The following is a 15,106-nucleotide window of genomic DNA, read 5'->3' as shown; positions in this document are numbered from 1 at the left end:
ATATTAGCAAAATTATTTACAATTTAAATTGTATTACCATTATATATATACAGTATATATATATATATATATATATATATATATATATATATATATGTTAATTTGTTAGAAAACAATTTACAATATATTGCTTCAATTGTTAATAAATTGTTAAATATTTTTTAGATTTGAAACATTATGTAAATTAAAAAATATCATAAAATCACATTAATATACAGAATATAAAATGATGTCATATATATTGTTTAAAAATGTTAGTCCAATATCATGTCATTATCATCATAAAAATCTTCGTAATCTTCTTGACTTATCTCAATGGCATCACTCATGTTGTCATTAGTCTTAGACGATTCACTATTGTCATTGTCCTCCACGTCATTGTCGTTATCAATACTAGATTTGGAGTTCAGTGATATTGTGGTCAATATTGAAGTGTTTGGTTGCCATAAAATCAATGCTTTTGAGTGTTTGTCGATCTCGTTTTGGACCAATTTATCGGTTATTGTTTTATTTTTGAATGCAGATTGCAATTCATTAGCAAAAACTAATGTATTGTTATGCTTGGCATCAATTGTTTCATTGTTTGACTCGTCATCTAAGTCTTCATAATCAATGTTTTCGTTGACAGCATTTATGCCATCATTTTTATTAAAGTCACTGTTAGTGATGTGAAGTCTATTAAAAATTGCTGACACTTTGTCTTCACTAATGTATTGCTTAGCTGGCCTTCGAAGACCGTCGTCATCGATATCATCGTCGGAACTATCACTTCGTCGCTTCAAATGCTGATGTGATGCACGCCGTTGACTATCAGTCGTTAAATTATGCAAAAGTTCCCAACGAGTGGCAGTTTGTGAAGTACACGGATCCGGACACAACACATCCAGCACTGAACTATTGTTAATTATCAATGGATTTGGTCCAATATATTCATTATCTAATGAAGAGACAGAATTCAATGGTGTCGTCGTGTTTGCCGTAAATTGCATGATATGTGGATCAAAAGTCGCCGTGCTATTCACTGGCCAAACAGTGCCGACGGGTGTGGTGTTGGTGGTAGTAGTGTTGGTCTGACTGTGAGCCCAAGGCATAGGTGAGGGAACTACTTGAGACCAACTGTTTAAACCATTACTAAATAAATTAGTCAATCAATTAAAAAGGTTTGTTTACTCTTCAGAGTGTTGTCACTGAAGTCTAAGTGTTTGAGAAAACCATTTGATTCATACCTTTGGTTTTGATAAAACATTTTGTTATCGATCACTGATGTCTTCTTCATATAAAACTGGTCACAGATATTAGTTTTAAAATCATTTGAGTAGTAATTTGATGGACAAAAACAAAACAAAAACTGTGGACACAAATGATAGGATCAATTGAAAAGTGTGACAATAATTGTCGACAGGTTTTCAGTTATTGTTTACAATCAATGCAAACATCAAAACCAAATGTTTGTGTTTGTGTTGAGTTTGCGAACTAAACACAAGTTATTATTAAACACATTATTAGTACAGTATTACTGTATTATATGTTTTCAATGTATTCACGAATAGTCCAAACATTTCTAGACATTTCTACTCTAACTTTTGAATGCATTTAGCGTTAACTCTATATTCATAAGACATAACATTTTAATTGAATACTCAAGTATTTAAAAATAATAATAATATTTATTAGAGTTTAATAATTAAACTTTAATTTAGAAAATTAATTTGTATTTTATCACAAAATCGCTTATTTGATAAAATCATATAAACAACTTTAAACACTTATAATAATATAAATATTGATATACCGGTAATACTGTATAATCAATTACCTTGAATATCTATAGATAATATTTTATTTATATTAAATATAAATTTTTGTACACAATTATTAATACAATTATATAATATTAGTTGATAATATTTTTTTAACTAAGATGATTTAATCATTGTATATTAAATCTTAAATAAACTTTGATAAATTTATAATACTAAATTAATTATACAGTATATTCATAATTATATAATCATAAATTTAATATTTATTGAGAACTTATTTGTCAATAAACTAAAAATAAATTTACAACAACTGATAAAATTGGAAACAAAATTAATAAACAAAATTCATTTTTTATTACTGAGTTTATATGAGATTATTGTGTATTATAATCAATTGGCTAATTATAAACTACAATACAAATAAATATTACACTTATTAACAAAAGCTATATTTGAAAAGCACTTTATCTATAAATATTTGACAATTTATTATATTCAAGTTATAATCTAAGATAAATTTAATTAATGTTTGACATTGTTTTTGTATGTAATGGTTGTTAATTTTCAACAAATAAATCGATTCCGTGATTATTAAGTGCTTTCACACTATTATTAAATTGAATTAAATTTGAATTGAATTTGTGATAATTTGCAGTCAATGGCAATACAAACACAAAATCAGTGCAAAGTTGTTGGGATCCTCTCCAGTGGAGGCGATTCCCAGGGTTGACATCAAATTTATTTATATTAGGTTTTATTAATTAACATTTGTTTTTATTTTATTTTAAGGTATGAATGCTATTATCAGAGCAGTTGTAAAGATGGGACACTTGAATGGCTTCAAAGTGTACTTTATTTATGAAGGATATAATGGACTTATTGACAGCAGTCTTATCATAGAAGCTGAGACATCATCAGTAGATCACATCATAAATAAGGTATCGATTTGTAATGTTTTAAAAATTAATTAATTAAAACTTATTTTTATTGTTTTATAAAATTTGTCGTCTATTTACTGAAAAGGGCGGCACTATTATTGGTAGTTCCCGTTGTAAAGAATTCAGGACTTATGAGGGCAGAGTTATGGCGGCCCTCACTCTTATTGAGAAAAGTATTATGAATTTGATTGTCATCGGTGGTGATGGAAGTCTTACTGGAGCTAATATTCTGAGAGAGGAATGGCCTAAAATTTTGAAGCATTTACTACAGAATAGTATTAATCTTTATAATATAGAAAACTTTATTTTAAATCTATTTTAAATTTTAAGATAAGATAACACAAGAGATGAAAGAAAATAATAGTGATTTGAATATTATTGGTATCGTTGGTTCAATTGATAATGATTTTTGTATGACTGATATAACAACGGGAGCCGATACTGCACTTTATCGTATCGTTGAAGCAGTCGATGCCATTGCCACCACTGCGACCAGGTGTCCATTGATGACAATTTAAATTTCTTAATTAATTATTATTTGTTAAATTATTGTATGTATTTTTTAGTCATAAGAGAGTTATGATAATTGAAGTTATGGGCAGAAACTGTGGATATTTAGCACTTGTGTCTGCTCTGGCACTTGAGGCTACATTTACTTTCTTTCCCGAAAAACCTCCAAACATAGAATGGCCCGAATATTTGACTAAAAAGATTGATTTTGTAAATTATTATTATTATTATTTTAAAAATCTATTTAAATAGATATTTGAAATTAAACAACTATTTTAAAAGGAGAGAAAAACAGGACGAAGACTCAATCTGATAATAGTATCGGAGGGAGCACTTGATGTCAATGGAAATCCTATTACTGCAGAACAGGTCAAGAAAGTCATCTCTGAAAAAGCCAAACGAGACGTTAGAATAACTATTTTAGGTCACACACAACGTGGCGGTGAAACTTCAGCCTATGACCGCATTTTGGGCACTCGTATGGGTTATGCAGCCATTGAGGTCCATCTAAATGAATGTCAACTAATTTTAAAATATATTCATATAAATAGTTTAATTGTTTTTAGGCTCTTAAAGATGCAAAACCTAATTTAGAGTCTTATGTTTTAACAATTCGTGGCAATCAAATACAGAAGACATCACTCATTAAAGCAGTTGAACAGGTCTTACATTAATTAATAAATTACTTGTTGTATCTTATATTTTCATTTAACATTTTTAAAATTAAATTAAAATTATGCTAAAAATAGACGCGTGAAGTGGGAACAGCTATGAAAAACAAAGATTGGCCCAAATGTCTTGAGTTGAGGGGAAGAAGTTTTCAAATAAATATTGAAACTTTTCTAAGCCTTTACGGAATAAACAAAGAAAAAAATGTCACACAATTGGGAACCAAATGTTTTGCAGTGATTCAAGTGGGAGAACCGTCTCCCGGAATGAATGCGGCCGTCCTTTCATTTGTCAGACATATTATCAATGATAAAAATATTGTCTTCGGAATCAAAGATGGTTTTGATGGTCTGATTGCAGGTGATTATCGACAACTCAATTGGTCGGATGTAAATGGTTGGACATCACTAAGCGGAGCACTGTTAGGCACGAGTAAAGTTCCTCCAAGAATGACAGGCGAACAATTGAATTTTGTGGCAAATTATTTCAATCAATTTCAAATTAAAGGTCTTCTAATTATTGGTGGTTTCAGAGCTTTTCAATTAGCCATTAATTTAGGAGAAATTAGTAAAAATGGCAATAATTTAAAAATTCCCATTTGTATCATTCCGGCCACTATTGATAATAATATTCCGGGAACTGCCTTTTCATTGGGAACCGATTCATCTCTCAATGAAATAACTCATATCTGCACTAAGATTATGATTTCACTCAAAGGTATTTACGATAATTTTTGTTTAAAACAATAACTTAATTAAATATTTTATAAAAATTAAAGGAACAAAAAGGAGACTATATATTGTAAAAATAGAGTCCGGCTTTTGTGGATATTTAACTGTTATGTCAGCCATGGCTTCGGGAGCAGACTTTTGTTATCCATATGAAAGCAATTTCAGTACTGAATCTGTCAAAAATGATGCCAATATTATGACCGATAAAATGAAAAAAAATCACAAAAATAGACTAATCATTGTGTAAGTTTTAGTTAAATAATAATAATAATATTGTATTTTGAATGTCTAAATGTTTAAATTATTAATAATTTATTATAGCAACAGTAGAGCCAATACAAAGCTCGACAATCAAACAATTGAAGACATTTATACAGAAGTTGGAAATGATATCTTTACCACACATTGTATTGATTTGAATCATTTGCAGCAAAGTCTGACTCCTTCACCATTTGATCGTATATTTGGTATAAAACTCGGTTATAAATGTGCCGAATGGTTGTCCAATAATGTCGAGTCAGACAAATCGGTTGTCATCGGAATTGTTAAAACCAAATATTTATTCACTGATATATCGGAATTAATACAACAAACAGATTTCGAGTACAGATTTTAATTGCAATTTTGATTATTTCAAAAATTAAATATTAATTTTTGTTTTATAGATATGAAATACCTAAAAACCAATGGTTTATGCATTTTACAGATATCTTAAACAAGTCATAATATATAATATTCAAAATTTAGTTAAACATGTTTGTTATAATGTACAATATAAATTATATATATTTAATATTTTTAATAAATTTTAGTAAAATAAAATTTTTCAATGATTTGAATGTTTTACATATATTTATTGTTTAGACTCTTCCTACTAAATTGGAAATACTAATAAATACTTTATCAATTAATGTTATTTATTCATTAATAATGGTTAAAATATTTTTAACTAAATAATCAAATGGATTAACCCATAATTCAGTAACTTTTTATTAACAATCAAAATATATTATAATAAAAACATTATCTTATTTTTGATGGTTATATATGGTTGTTATTTAAAGGTTTGTATATTAATCAAATACTGTATTATACAGTATATACTGTATATATGTTTATATTTTATGTTTTCAAAAAAAAAATTATTGTATATTTAATTTTAAATTAATATACTATATATTTATAAAACAATTGGCACTGCATTTATATCTCCGAGTATTCCGAGTAAATAGTAAAGTAGTATTAGTAGTGATGTACCCATAAAGTCGGTAATTGCTGTAAGGATTGGTATGACATATAAGTTTGGATTAAAGTAGCGGTTAAGCAAATTTTGGAAATTGATATTTTAATTGATATATTTTAACATATATTATAATTTTACATAAATATATTAAATATTAGATTAATCGGACCAATAATTTTAAAGTTATTAAATAAAATAAATTTTGATTATAATGGGAGGTATACAAAAAAATTAAACTTTAACCCCTCAAAAAACACCCGTCCCTGGGATCAATTTTAATCAAATTTTTTTGGTGACATTATAATTATCAATATATGTTTTTGGTAAAGTGTGGATCTGCTCCTCAAACATAATCTAAAAATTTTTTGTTTGAATTTGTTTTCAATGTTTTGCTAAACCAATAAAATGTTTCAAAAATATCATAATTTATATCTCTGTCTACAATGGCTTTGCTTAACATTAATAATATAAAAACCATTATTATATTTATAAGATATTGCAGACACCAATAAATAAGCTTATTTTGCATCAAAATTTGTTGTTTGACTTGTTTTTTATAGATAAAGTTGATGACCATTAAGAGGAAAAACCGATAATTTCACCGACGGCCAGACACACACTCAAAGAGACTATAAATTTAGAAAAACGTTATCAAACTTAATAAATTAATTACAAATAACATTTAAATAGTAATTATAATTAATGTAGTTTAAAAACTGTTGAATTAATAGTTTATTTGTAGTATTTATTATAAATTAATACAAAGATTTTATGCATAAAAAGTACAAAATACCAAAAGTAATTTTGATGTATTATTTTGTAGATTAAATGTATGTTAATTAAAAATTATTAAAATTTATAATTATATAAATAATAAATATTTTTTAAAAATGCAATGAATTTAATGTTATAAACATGTTTTGAAATTTCATTTACTTTTTTGAGTTGTTTTTGAGGTAACTTTACTTTAAATTAAAAAAAACTATAAATTAAAGCACATATCAAAACAATAGTACGCCATTTGCTGCTATTATCTCCTTTTTTACTTTGACTACCACTACGATGAGGTTCATCTCCAGAAGCAGCTACAGTAACAGCATTGTTAGGACTAATGGCAGAACCAGAATCAGGACCAGCGCTAGAATTATTGCCAGAACTTGTATGACTGTTAACACCATTATTATCATTAGTCGTGAGCTTAGTTGTGGTGGGTTTGGTGGTTAGTTCAGTGGGTGGTCTGCCCTCACAACCAAATATATCATGAATAATATATTCGTCACTCCGTTTGTTAACTATTTTAAATCCATTGTCTTTAGTGACAAGCATTCTGTTGACATGGAATTTGTTGCCAAAGAACTCAATCCAATCAAATTGATAGCTGTTTTCATTAATCAAATAGTCTGTCAGTGCCACCGATGCGTTGACAATACGACCGGTGAGGTCAGTGCACGACTCGTCGCCGGTGTTGTCGTGATTCCAATCAAATTCTTTAGAATCATTGTAATCAATGATACGCTCTATGAAGACAAACCTCTTGGATCGATAACAGTCAACACATTTGTCTTGTTTGCTCTTTGGCGGCGTTTCTGTGAATAAAACAATATTTTTATGAAAAAATGATATTTCATTTAAATGACAAACCCTTGTAGTAAACAATTAATCGATTGGGCAGATCGGGTGAGTACGGAAAACTCGTGACCGATAACAAGTGGTCGAAAAGATTGATTCCCGGAAACTTTGCCAACATTGTCTGTATGTTTAACGGCTCATCATTGGGTTTGTATTTGTAATAATTGATATTAATTGGGGATTTCGATGCAATGGTATCGCCGTTGTAGTCATACAGGTAGGCGACCATCTGTTCATTTGGGATCTCATCTCTCTGTCAAATAAGATATATTCAATTTTTATGCAAAAATCTTTGACTGTTTAGCAAACAAACAAAATCAATACAAACCAATGACATACCCATCCATAGTATTCGTAACTGGTGTTTATCATTCAACGGATAGTCTATTTTAAAGATGAGTCGCATCTCCTGAAGTTCCCAATCCTTCTTATTGTCGATCACTTTATCTATTGATTTGAATTTAAACGACAAGTTTTCTCTATTGTATTCAAATCCATGAACTCTATAGTAATATTGACCGCCTTTTGGATAGATATTCAACTGTTTATTTGAAATCAAATAAAAGGCTTCATTGATCTCAATATTCTTCTGTTGGCAAATGTCCACACTTTCTATCGTATTATTAATGTTTTCCTTTACAGTTGTCTCTTCATCCGCAACAACAACAACAACAACAGAGACATCATATGTGATGATAATTAGCAAAACTAATAAAAGCAAACTTTTCTTCATATTTGACATCATTTTGTTGAATATATCTATTATAGACTGTTGTATAGAATATACCAAATCTATTGTCTCGTTATATCTATATCTATATCTATACTATTAATACTATATAATTTAGAAATGTTTGTATGTTTGTGTCATATTTATGTCACGCAAACAATTACTTTTAATGTGTCGCGCGATTATTAATAATTTTAATTTAGGATTAAATGCATTTTATAAGGACTCACTAATTTTGCATTAAATACGTTGTATTAATTAATTAAATTAAATATATATTACACGTGCGTATTGTTGAAAATAACTAAATCATTGTTTGTCGCGTTACCTAACCTGGAGTTCGCATCGCAACCTAACCTAATATTCAATGATATTAATACAACGTATTTAATGCAAAATTAGTCAGTCCTTATAATCTGCATTTATACCTTAATTTATTAAATAAAAAATTAATGAATAAAATATATACTGTTTATAATAAACTGTAAGCGCGTAAGTATTGTTGCACGTGTTTTGAGCTAACTATTGATACACATTACGTGGATATCTAACTTTAATCTAAATTTTAAGTCCTAACTGCCGACGAATTTATTGCCATTTATAACTTAAGTGTTTTTAAGTGTTGTATTTTAAAGTAAACGTATTTTTAATAACCAATAAAAAATTGCTCAATTAAATAATGTAAATTTTCTTTTAATGTAACAATAGTTAATTTAATTTAAATCACGTGTAATGACTATTATTTATGACATTTTTAAATAAATGATTTGTTAAATTATGAATGAAATTTTTGAAACAAAATGTTATCTAAAAATTTAGTTCTCTCTTTAAGTCGTTAATAATGTTTATCTCAAGAGTAATATATACTAAATATCTTTTGTTTGTAACCAGTGTTTTGTGTCTAAATGAAAGTCTTATATATTATAATTTAATTGAAAGCATTTGTTATGGCTATTGGACTCCTGAACACAACTTTACAAATCTAGCAATTCTTACGTCAAGACATTGGAAAAGAAGATTTCATTTAAAGTCAAGTTATTGTCATTTCAAGTATGATATGACAGACAGACTGTTCCCACAAAGTTTATCCACTTTTATGACAGAAAACAATCAATTTTTGTTTATTTTTATAACACTTACCAAACAAATGACACAACAGTATAGCAAATATAGTTTTAATTTTGAAAACACTAACTTTGAAGACATGAACGCAAAGTTTTCATTAGTTATTTGGTTAAAGGAGACGTCAACCGTACACTCGGAAGACTATGAATACCAGATCTCTATCCAAACAGATGAGGATAAAGATGACGACGACATTGAATTACTGGAAAGAGTTGAAATTGAAGACAAACCAAATCCRCAATCCAGAGAAATACTTGTTATGAATCATTGGTTTCATACAAACTCAACCATTGATATTACAATAGCGGCCGACAATGAAACACATAATTTCGGATTTCATGACATTTCTGTTTCATTAAGCGATTCTTATATAATATTCTGTGCTCAACAAAAACAGTCGTCAAAACAATTTGATTACTCGTTAGACAACTGTCGACCAAAATATATAAATGAACAGTTGTCTTGTAATTGCAATGATCATCAAAATTATATATTAATAATAATTATATTGTTTTGGTTGGTTGTAGTGATCATAGTAGTCATTCCTCAGATATCCAGAGCCGTCAAAACCCGAATGATTGAGTCCTTAAGCATATATTCTTCTTGTACTTCAAATGACGCCAAGTTTTGTTATGAAATAAGTTTACGTTTTTGCAGTATTTCACAGAATAAACGGTTGAATTCAGAGACCATTTCAGTAATGTTTTTCAATTCAGACAAAGAAAGTTTAGGTATTTTTTTGCAAATTTTCAAACTTATTATTATTATATGATTTTTCATAAAAATTTTATTTTAATTCAGGTCGTGAATTGAAGTTCAAAGTGGAACTAATTAATAATAATAATATACAAAATATAAAAATTAATTTGTTTTGTATGAAAAACTTGTCGGAAATCGACAGAATATGTTGTAGTCATTCAGCAGCGGAACCGCTGGTAATCTATTTATGCGGAATCACTGTACGGACCACCAAAAAAACCAAAAACTCCGAGACTTATGAAAAAGAGTTTTTGGTCCAAAAGTTTATTACAAATTCCAAACAATCCCTCAATTTAGTGGAAAACACGTATGAAAATAGTGAACAATTGATAAAATTTTCTAATCAAATGTCCGAAAATTTGCTGACCAGATGTCAAATAAATTTCTATCAAATTATCTGGTTTTTAGTGACAATATATTCAGTGTTTGCTTTTCTGTGTTTTAAAATATTCACCGATAAGTTTGATAACGTTTTTGTCAATTTTATGGTCTCATTGATTGTGTGTCTGGCCGTCGGTGAAACTATCGGTTTTTTCCTTTTAATGGTCATCAACTTTATCTATAAAAAACAAGTCAAACAACAAATTTTGATGCAAAATAAGCTTATTTATTGGTGTCTGCGATATCTTATAAATATAATAATGGTTTTTATATCATTAATGTTAAGCAAAGCCATTGTAGACAGAGATATAAATTATGATATTTTTGAAACATTTTATTGGTTTAGCAAAACATTCTTCTGTTGTTCGATGTTTACATCGCTTTGGATTTTATGGCACGAATTGCAAGTCATTACATCAGATTTAAGACATGAATTGGACGAAAATAACGATACAAATGATAATTTGAATGCATATTTACGCAAATAATTAGAAAAACTTTTCTATTATACAAATTATTAGTACATTTAATCTTTTATACCATATTTATAATTTTTAAGCAATTTTCATTATATAAAGTTTTATAAAATATAGAAAATATATATAAATAATTAGCTTTTAATATTAAAATTCATTATTATATACAGTATAATTTGATGATTCAAAATTATAGTCACATTATTAAATCAATAATTGATATACAGCTAAATAACAAATAAGTACTGTATATGAATATTCAGATTTTAATTAGCTTTTGATAGATAATAAATTTTGCATATGTTTTATTTGATAATTAATTATTTTATCAATTGTTAATTAATTATTAATAATTTTAATTATATTAATTTAATGGAAATAATTGAAGCAAAATTCTCAACGATTAATCCCAACGATGTAAGTGATGTCATGAATGTTATATCGTTTGGAAAGTCAGATAATAATACTGTATATACATATAAATAGTTTAATTTGTCAAACAAATGGTAAAATAAAAAATTTTAATCGATTTGAAATTTGTTTAAATTATTAGTTAATTATTTATTTGACTTTTTATAAATAATTGATTTGACAGATAAAATCGAATGATTAAGAAAAGAGAAAAAATAAATCAATGAAATTGTTGGACAAAAAAGTGTTTATTTTACTTTAAATCAAACAAATCCTACAAATGATATATAAATGCAATATTTTTTTGTTTTGTTTTTTGACACCAATATGTATATACAGTACTTTTGGTGATAGACTGGTCAGTGTTGTTGTCTTACATCAGATCATTCAGTCATTGTTGCGTTGCCTTCGATTGGTTGGCGATCTTCTGCTTCTTCTTCTTGAAGTTTGTCGTTTCCTTTGTCCCGAACGCCGCTTACGACGTGAACACTTGTGGCCACTCTTTCTTCTTCGTCGGCCTTTCACTGTATGTCGACCGCAACTGCAAAGTTTGCCACCTCTTCTTCCTCTTGATCTTCTGCTTTTTTTCCCTACCCTTCTTCCTTTTGAGTCAAAGTCCGAGCTATGCCTTCTCTTTCGTCGTCGTCTACGATAAACAACAACTGGTGGAATATTTTCAATTACTTCGTGGTATTGTTCAAACGGTTGTTGCAGTTGTTGTTGTTCGTCAAAAGTGGAAGCATAGGACTCAGGTGGCGGTGGAAACTGTTCTAACGTTTGGTTAGAATCTGACGATTGCCAAGTGTTGTCCCCAGTACTGGCAGTACTACTAACCGATGGTGCAGTCTATTGCTGGTCGAAGTAGATCCGGACGTCCAATCAGATGCGCCGACACTAGTACTGGAATTATCGGTCGAAACAGTGACAGCTTTTGGTTCGGACGGCTTTTTTGTTGGCAACTTTGGTTCTGAAACGCTTTTTTTCTTATCGCTCGATGACTTTTGAGCTCCGGACGAACTACTACTTCCCTCTTTTTTCTTTGGATCCAATGATGTCTTATGAGGAACCGGTGATGTCTTCTTTGGGTCTAATGATGTCTTTTTTGGATCCGATGACGACTTCTTTGGATCCGATGACGACTTCTTTGGGTCCGATGACGACTTTTTAACATCAACTGATGCTTTCTTCAGATCGCTCGACGACTTCTTGACTTCTGTCGACCCTTTCTTGCTGTCGGTCAAAGTCTTTTTCGGATCATTTAATCCATTTTTGTTGTCTTTATGTCTTAACTGTGAGAACAGTGTCCCTCTAGTGTTGTCCAATGCATTGCTTTAGACTTGTCTTCATTAGCCTTATTCTTGTCCTTCTATCCCATAGTTATCGTCTTTGATTTGATTTTGTTTCTGATATTAAGTGATATTAACTGTCCTTTTCTGAGAATTCAATTTAACTGACAAATTGTTTAGAAAATTTAAATTTAAATTAATTATTAAACAATAATACATTTTTCATTTATCATAACTTAAATAAATTAAATATTGAATTCTAAAATCAATTTTCAATTTTATGATATCTCATGGAAACAATTATTTGACACACAATTAAAACTATTGTTTTGTCTACAAACCGATACAATGTTTAAAACAGTATTTGAATTTGTCTTAATTTGGTCTCAATTGGTTAATACTGTCATTAAATTAAATGTAATTTTATTTTGTTTTATTTTATTTGTCATTAATTATATAAAGTTTTTAATTGATATATAATATAGAGAAATACATAAATGAATTATTCTAATAGTAGTAATGATAATACAAGCCATACATTGAATGCAAAGGCAATGATTGAAACAATAATTTTGATTATATATTCAATTTGTTTAATAACTATTGTAATCATATACTCGTATAAGACACGAATGAAGACAGATGTGCTACAGTTCCTCATATTATTAGTTTCGGGATTATTCAGTGTTGTGACCGGATTTATATTGGATTTGGCTATAACTAACCAGTCGTTCAAATCAATTGAAGGATTAGTAGCTTTGATTCCGGCACTTATGGGTTTGAAAGGTAATCTTGAGATTACAATGGCTTCAAGAATGTCCACATTATTCAACATTAGATATGACTCGGTTTCGTGGAAAGAGGTCACCATTGAGATCGTCAATGATATGGTTTTGGTTCAAAGTCAAGCAACTGTTGTGTCAATAATAGCAGCAATTTATATAATAGTCACTAAAGGTTTATGGCATACAAACAAAATTATAACTATTTGTACGCTAAGTATATTGACATCTAATTCAACATGTCTTGGATTGGGTTTGTATTTATATAAAAAAACATTCTTCAAAAAATTAATATAAATTTTAATTTTTAGGTTTACTTATCTCATTGATAATTATAGCTACAAAAAACTTTGGTAAAATAATAGAAATATTAATTAATTAATTAATTAATTAATTATACTCCAGGTCACGATCCGGATGATTTCAGTGGACCCGTTGCCTCTTCAATGGGAGATTTGGTAACTGTTTTAGTAATAATATGTTTTGCATTTTTGCTCAAAATCACCCATAAAGTCGACGAATTGCCAATTGAAGCCATAACTGCTGTATTCTTCTTCTTAATTCTGGAACCGATTTTGTTATATTTGTCGTTCAAGAATAGCACAACTCGTCATATATTGCTATACGGATGGACTCCAATAATAGTGTCAATGATTATATCAGAAACAAGTGGTTTACTTCTTGAGAAAGCCAGTCATAAATATAAATCATTTATTTTATTTCAGCCATTATTTAATGGATTTATAGGTAATTGTGTGGCTATACAAGCGTCCAGAATTGCCACATCATTGCATAGAATGGGAGACATCGGAACCGTTTCTCACGACTTCGATGTCTGTGTTTCTCCATATTATGTCTTCTGTTCTAAAAGTAATACATTTTTATTTATTTTATTTTAATTTCTATTAATATATTTAAATTATATTTAGAAAATGTAAACTCGAGGACAACATGTGTACTAATAGTGAGTGCCATTCCCTGCAAAATACTATTCATATTATTAATAAGTTTAACACAAGAATTGGAAAAATTTCAATTAACTTATTTGTTTGCAATTTTATTTATTACAGTCTTGTTATTTGAGGTAAAACTAAACAACATTTGTATTATTTATTATATTTAACTAAATTGTTTGCTTTCAAAAATATTGTAGCTCATAATTATGCTGTATTTTGCATATATTTTCACTCATTTGGTTTGGAAACTCAAATTTAATCCAAACTTATATGTCATACCAATCCTTACAGCGATTACCGACTTTATGGGTACATCACTACTAATACTACTTTACTATTTACTCGGAATACTCGGAGATATAAATGCAGTGCCAATTGTTTTATAAATATATAGTATATTAATTTAAAATTAAATATACAATAATTTTTTTTTTGAAAACATAAAATATAAACATATATACAGTATATATAATACAGTATTTGATTAATATACAAACCTTTAAATAACAACCATATATAACCATCAAAAATAAGATAATGTTTTTATTATAATATATTTTGATTGTTAATAAAAAGTTACTGAATTATGGGTTAATCCATTTGATTATTTAGTCAAAAATATTTTAACCATTATTAATGAATAAATAACATTAATTGATAAAGTATTTATTACTTTTCCAATTTAGTAGACTATAAGAGTCTAAACAATAAAATATA

At 28.3% G+C, this 15,106-nt stretch overlaps 4 protein-coding genes across 4 annotated transcripts; 2 read left to right on the top strand and 2 right to left on the bottom strand.

Annotated features, from left to right (window-relative positions):
- Positions 1-254: 254 nt before the first annotated feature.
- Positions 255-1,495, bottom strand: LOC128965342 (uncharacterized). The gene is made up of 2 exons (XM_054312016.1): positions 1,227-1,495; positions 255-1,131 (listed from the first exon to the last, which is right to left on the bottom strand). Exons 1-2 carry the CDS (start codon positions 1,274-1,276, stop codon positions 255-257), a joined length of 927 nt encoding a protein of 308 aa, XP_054167991.1. The 5' UTR covers positions 1,277-1,495.
- Positions 1,496-2,280: 785 nt separating this feature from the next.
- Positions 2,281-5,337, top strand: LOC128965540 (ATP-dependent 6-phosphofructokinase-like). Its single transcript, XM_054312247.1, has 11 exons — positions 2,281-2,488; positions 2,553-2,701; positions 2,787-2,976; positions 3,032-3,197; positions 3,268-3,421; positions 3,494-3,712; positions 3,778-3,873; positions 3,961-4,597; positions 4,659-4,854; positions 4,933-5,214; positions 5,277-5,337. Exons 1-11 carry the CDS (start codon positions 2,422-2,424, stop codon positions 5,335-5,337), a joined length of 2,217 nt encoding a protein of 738 aa, XP_054168222.1. The 5' UTR covers positions 2,281-2,421.
- A 1,489-nt stretch (positions 5,338-6,826) lies between these two features.
- Positions 6,827-8,290, bottom strand: LOC128965539 (uncharacterized). Its single transcript, XM_054312246.1, has 3 exons — positions 7,812-8,290; positions 7,496-7,736; positions 6,827-7,440 (listed from the first exon to the last, which is right to left on the bottom strand). Exons 1-3 carry the CDS (start codon positions 8,226-8,228, stop codon positions 6,827-6,829), a joined length of 1,272 nt encoding a protein of 423 aa, XP_054168221.1. The 5' UTR covers positions 8,229-8,290.
- Positions 8,291-13,283: 4,993 nt separating this feature from the next.
- LOC128965538 (solute carrier family 41 member 3-like) lies at positions 13,284-14,775 on the top strand. Its single transcript, XM_054312245.1, has 5 exons — positions 13,284-13,686; positions 13,745-13,786; positions 13,839-14,303; positions 14,363-14,440; positions 14,681-14,775. Exons 1-5 carry the CDS (start codon positions 13,284-13,286, stop codon positions 14,773-14,775), a joined length of 1,083 nt encoding a protein of 360 aa, XP_054168220.1.
- Positions 14,776-15,106: the final 331 nt, after the last annotated feature.

This window comes from Oppia nitens, unplaced genomic scaffold (assembly GCF_028296485.1).
Source record: "Oppia nitens isolate AA-2021 unplaced genomic scaffold, nextdenovo-longstitch-racon4-pilon3 scaffold17_pilon_pilon_pilon, whole genome shotgun sequence".
NCBI classification, from domain to species: Eukaryota; Metazoa; Arthropoda; class Arachnida; order Sarcoptiformes; family Oppiidae; genus Oppia; species Oppia nitens.
This window is presented reverse-complemented; position numbering and strand designations above follow the sequence as displayed.

Excerpts from the sequence above, each read along its gene's own strand:
- LOC128965342 (XM_054312016.1), bottom strand. The coding sequence starts at position 1,276 with ATGAAGAAGACATCAGTGATCGATAACAAAATGTTTTATCAAAACCAA. Across the intron at positions 1,132-1,226 it reads ATGTTTTATCAAAACCAAAG|TAATGGTTTAAACAGTTGGT; the intron begins GTATGAATCAAA and ends TAATTTATTTAG.
- LOC128965540 (XM_054312247.1), top strand. The coding sequence starts at position 2,422 with ATGGCAATACAAACACAAAATCAGTGCAAAGTTGTTGGGATCCTCTCC. Across the intron at positions 4,598-4,658 it reads GATTATGATTTCACTCAAAG|GAACAAAAAGGAGACTATAT; the intron begins GTATTTACGATA and ends TAAAAATTAAAG. Across the intron at positions 4,855-4,932 it reads AAAAATAGACTAATCATTGT|CAACAGTAGAGCCAATACAA; the intron begins GTAAGTTTTAGT and ends AATTTATTATAG.
- LOC128965539 (XM_054312246.1), bottom strand. The coding sequence starts at position 8,228 with ATGATGTCAAATATGAAGAAAAGTTTGCTTTTATTAGTTTTGCTAATT. Across the intron at positions 7,737-7,811 it reads TATGGATGGGTATGTCATTG|AGAGATGAGATCCCAAATGA; the intron begins GTTTGTATTGAT and ends CTTATTTGACAG. Across the intron at positions 7,441-7,495 it reads ATTAATTGTTTACTACAAGG|AAACGCCGCCAAAGAGCAAA; the intron begins GTTTGTCATTTA and ends TTTTATTCACAG.
- LOC128965538 (XM_054312245.1), top strand. The coding sequence starts at position 13,284 with ATGAAGACAGATGTGCTACAGTTCCTCATATTATTAGTTTCGGGATTA. Across the intron at positions 13,687-13,744 it reads TTCAACATGTCTTGGATTGG|GTTTACTTATCTCATTGATA; the intron begins GTTTGTATTTAT and ends TTTAATTTTTAG. Across the intron at positions 14,304-14,362 it reads TTATGTCTTCTGTTCTAAAA|AAAATGTAAACTCGAGGACA; the intron begins GTAATACATTTT and ends AATTATATTTAG.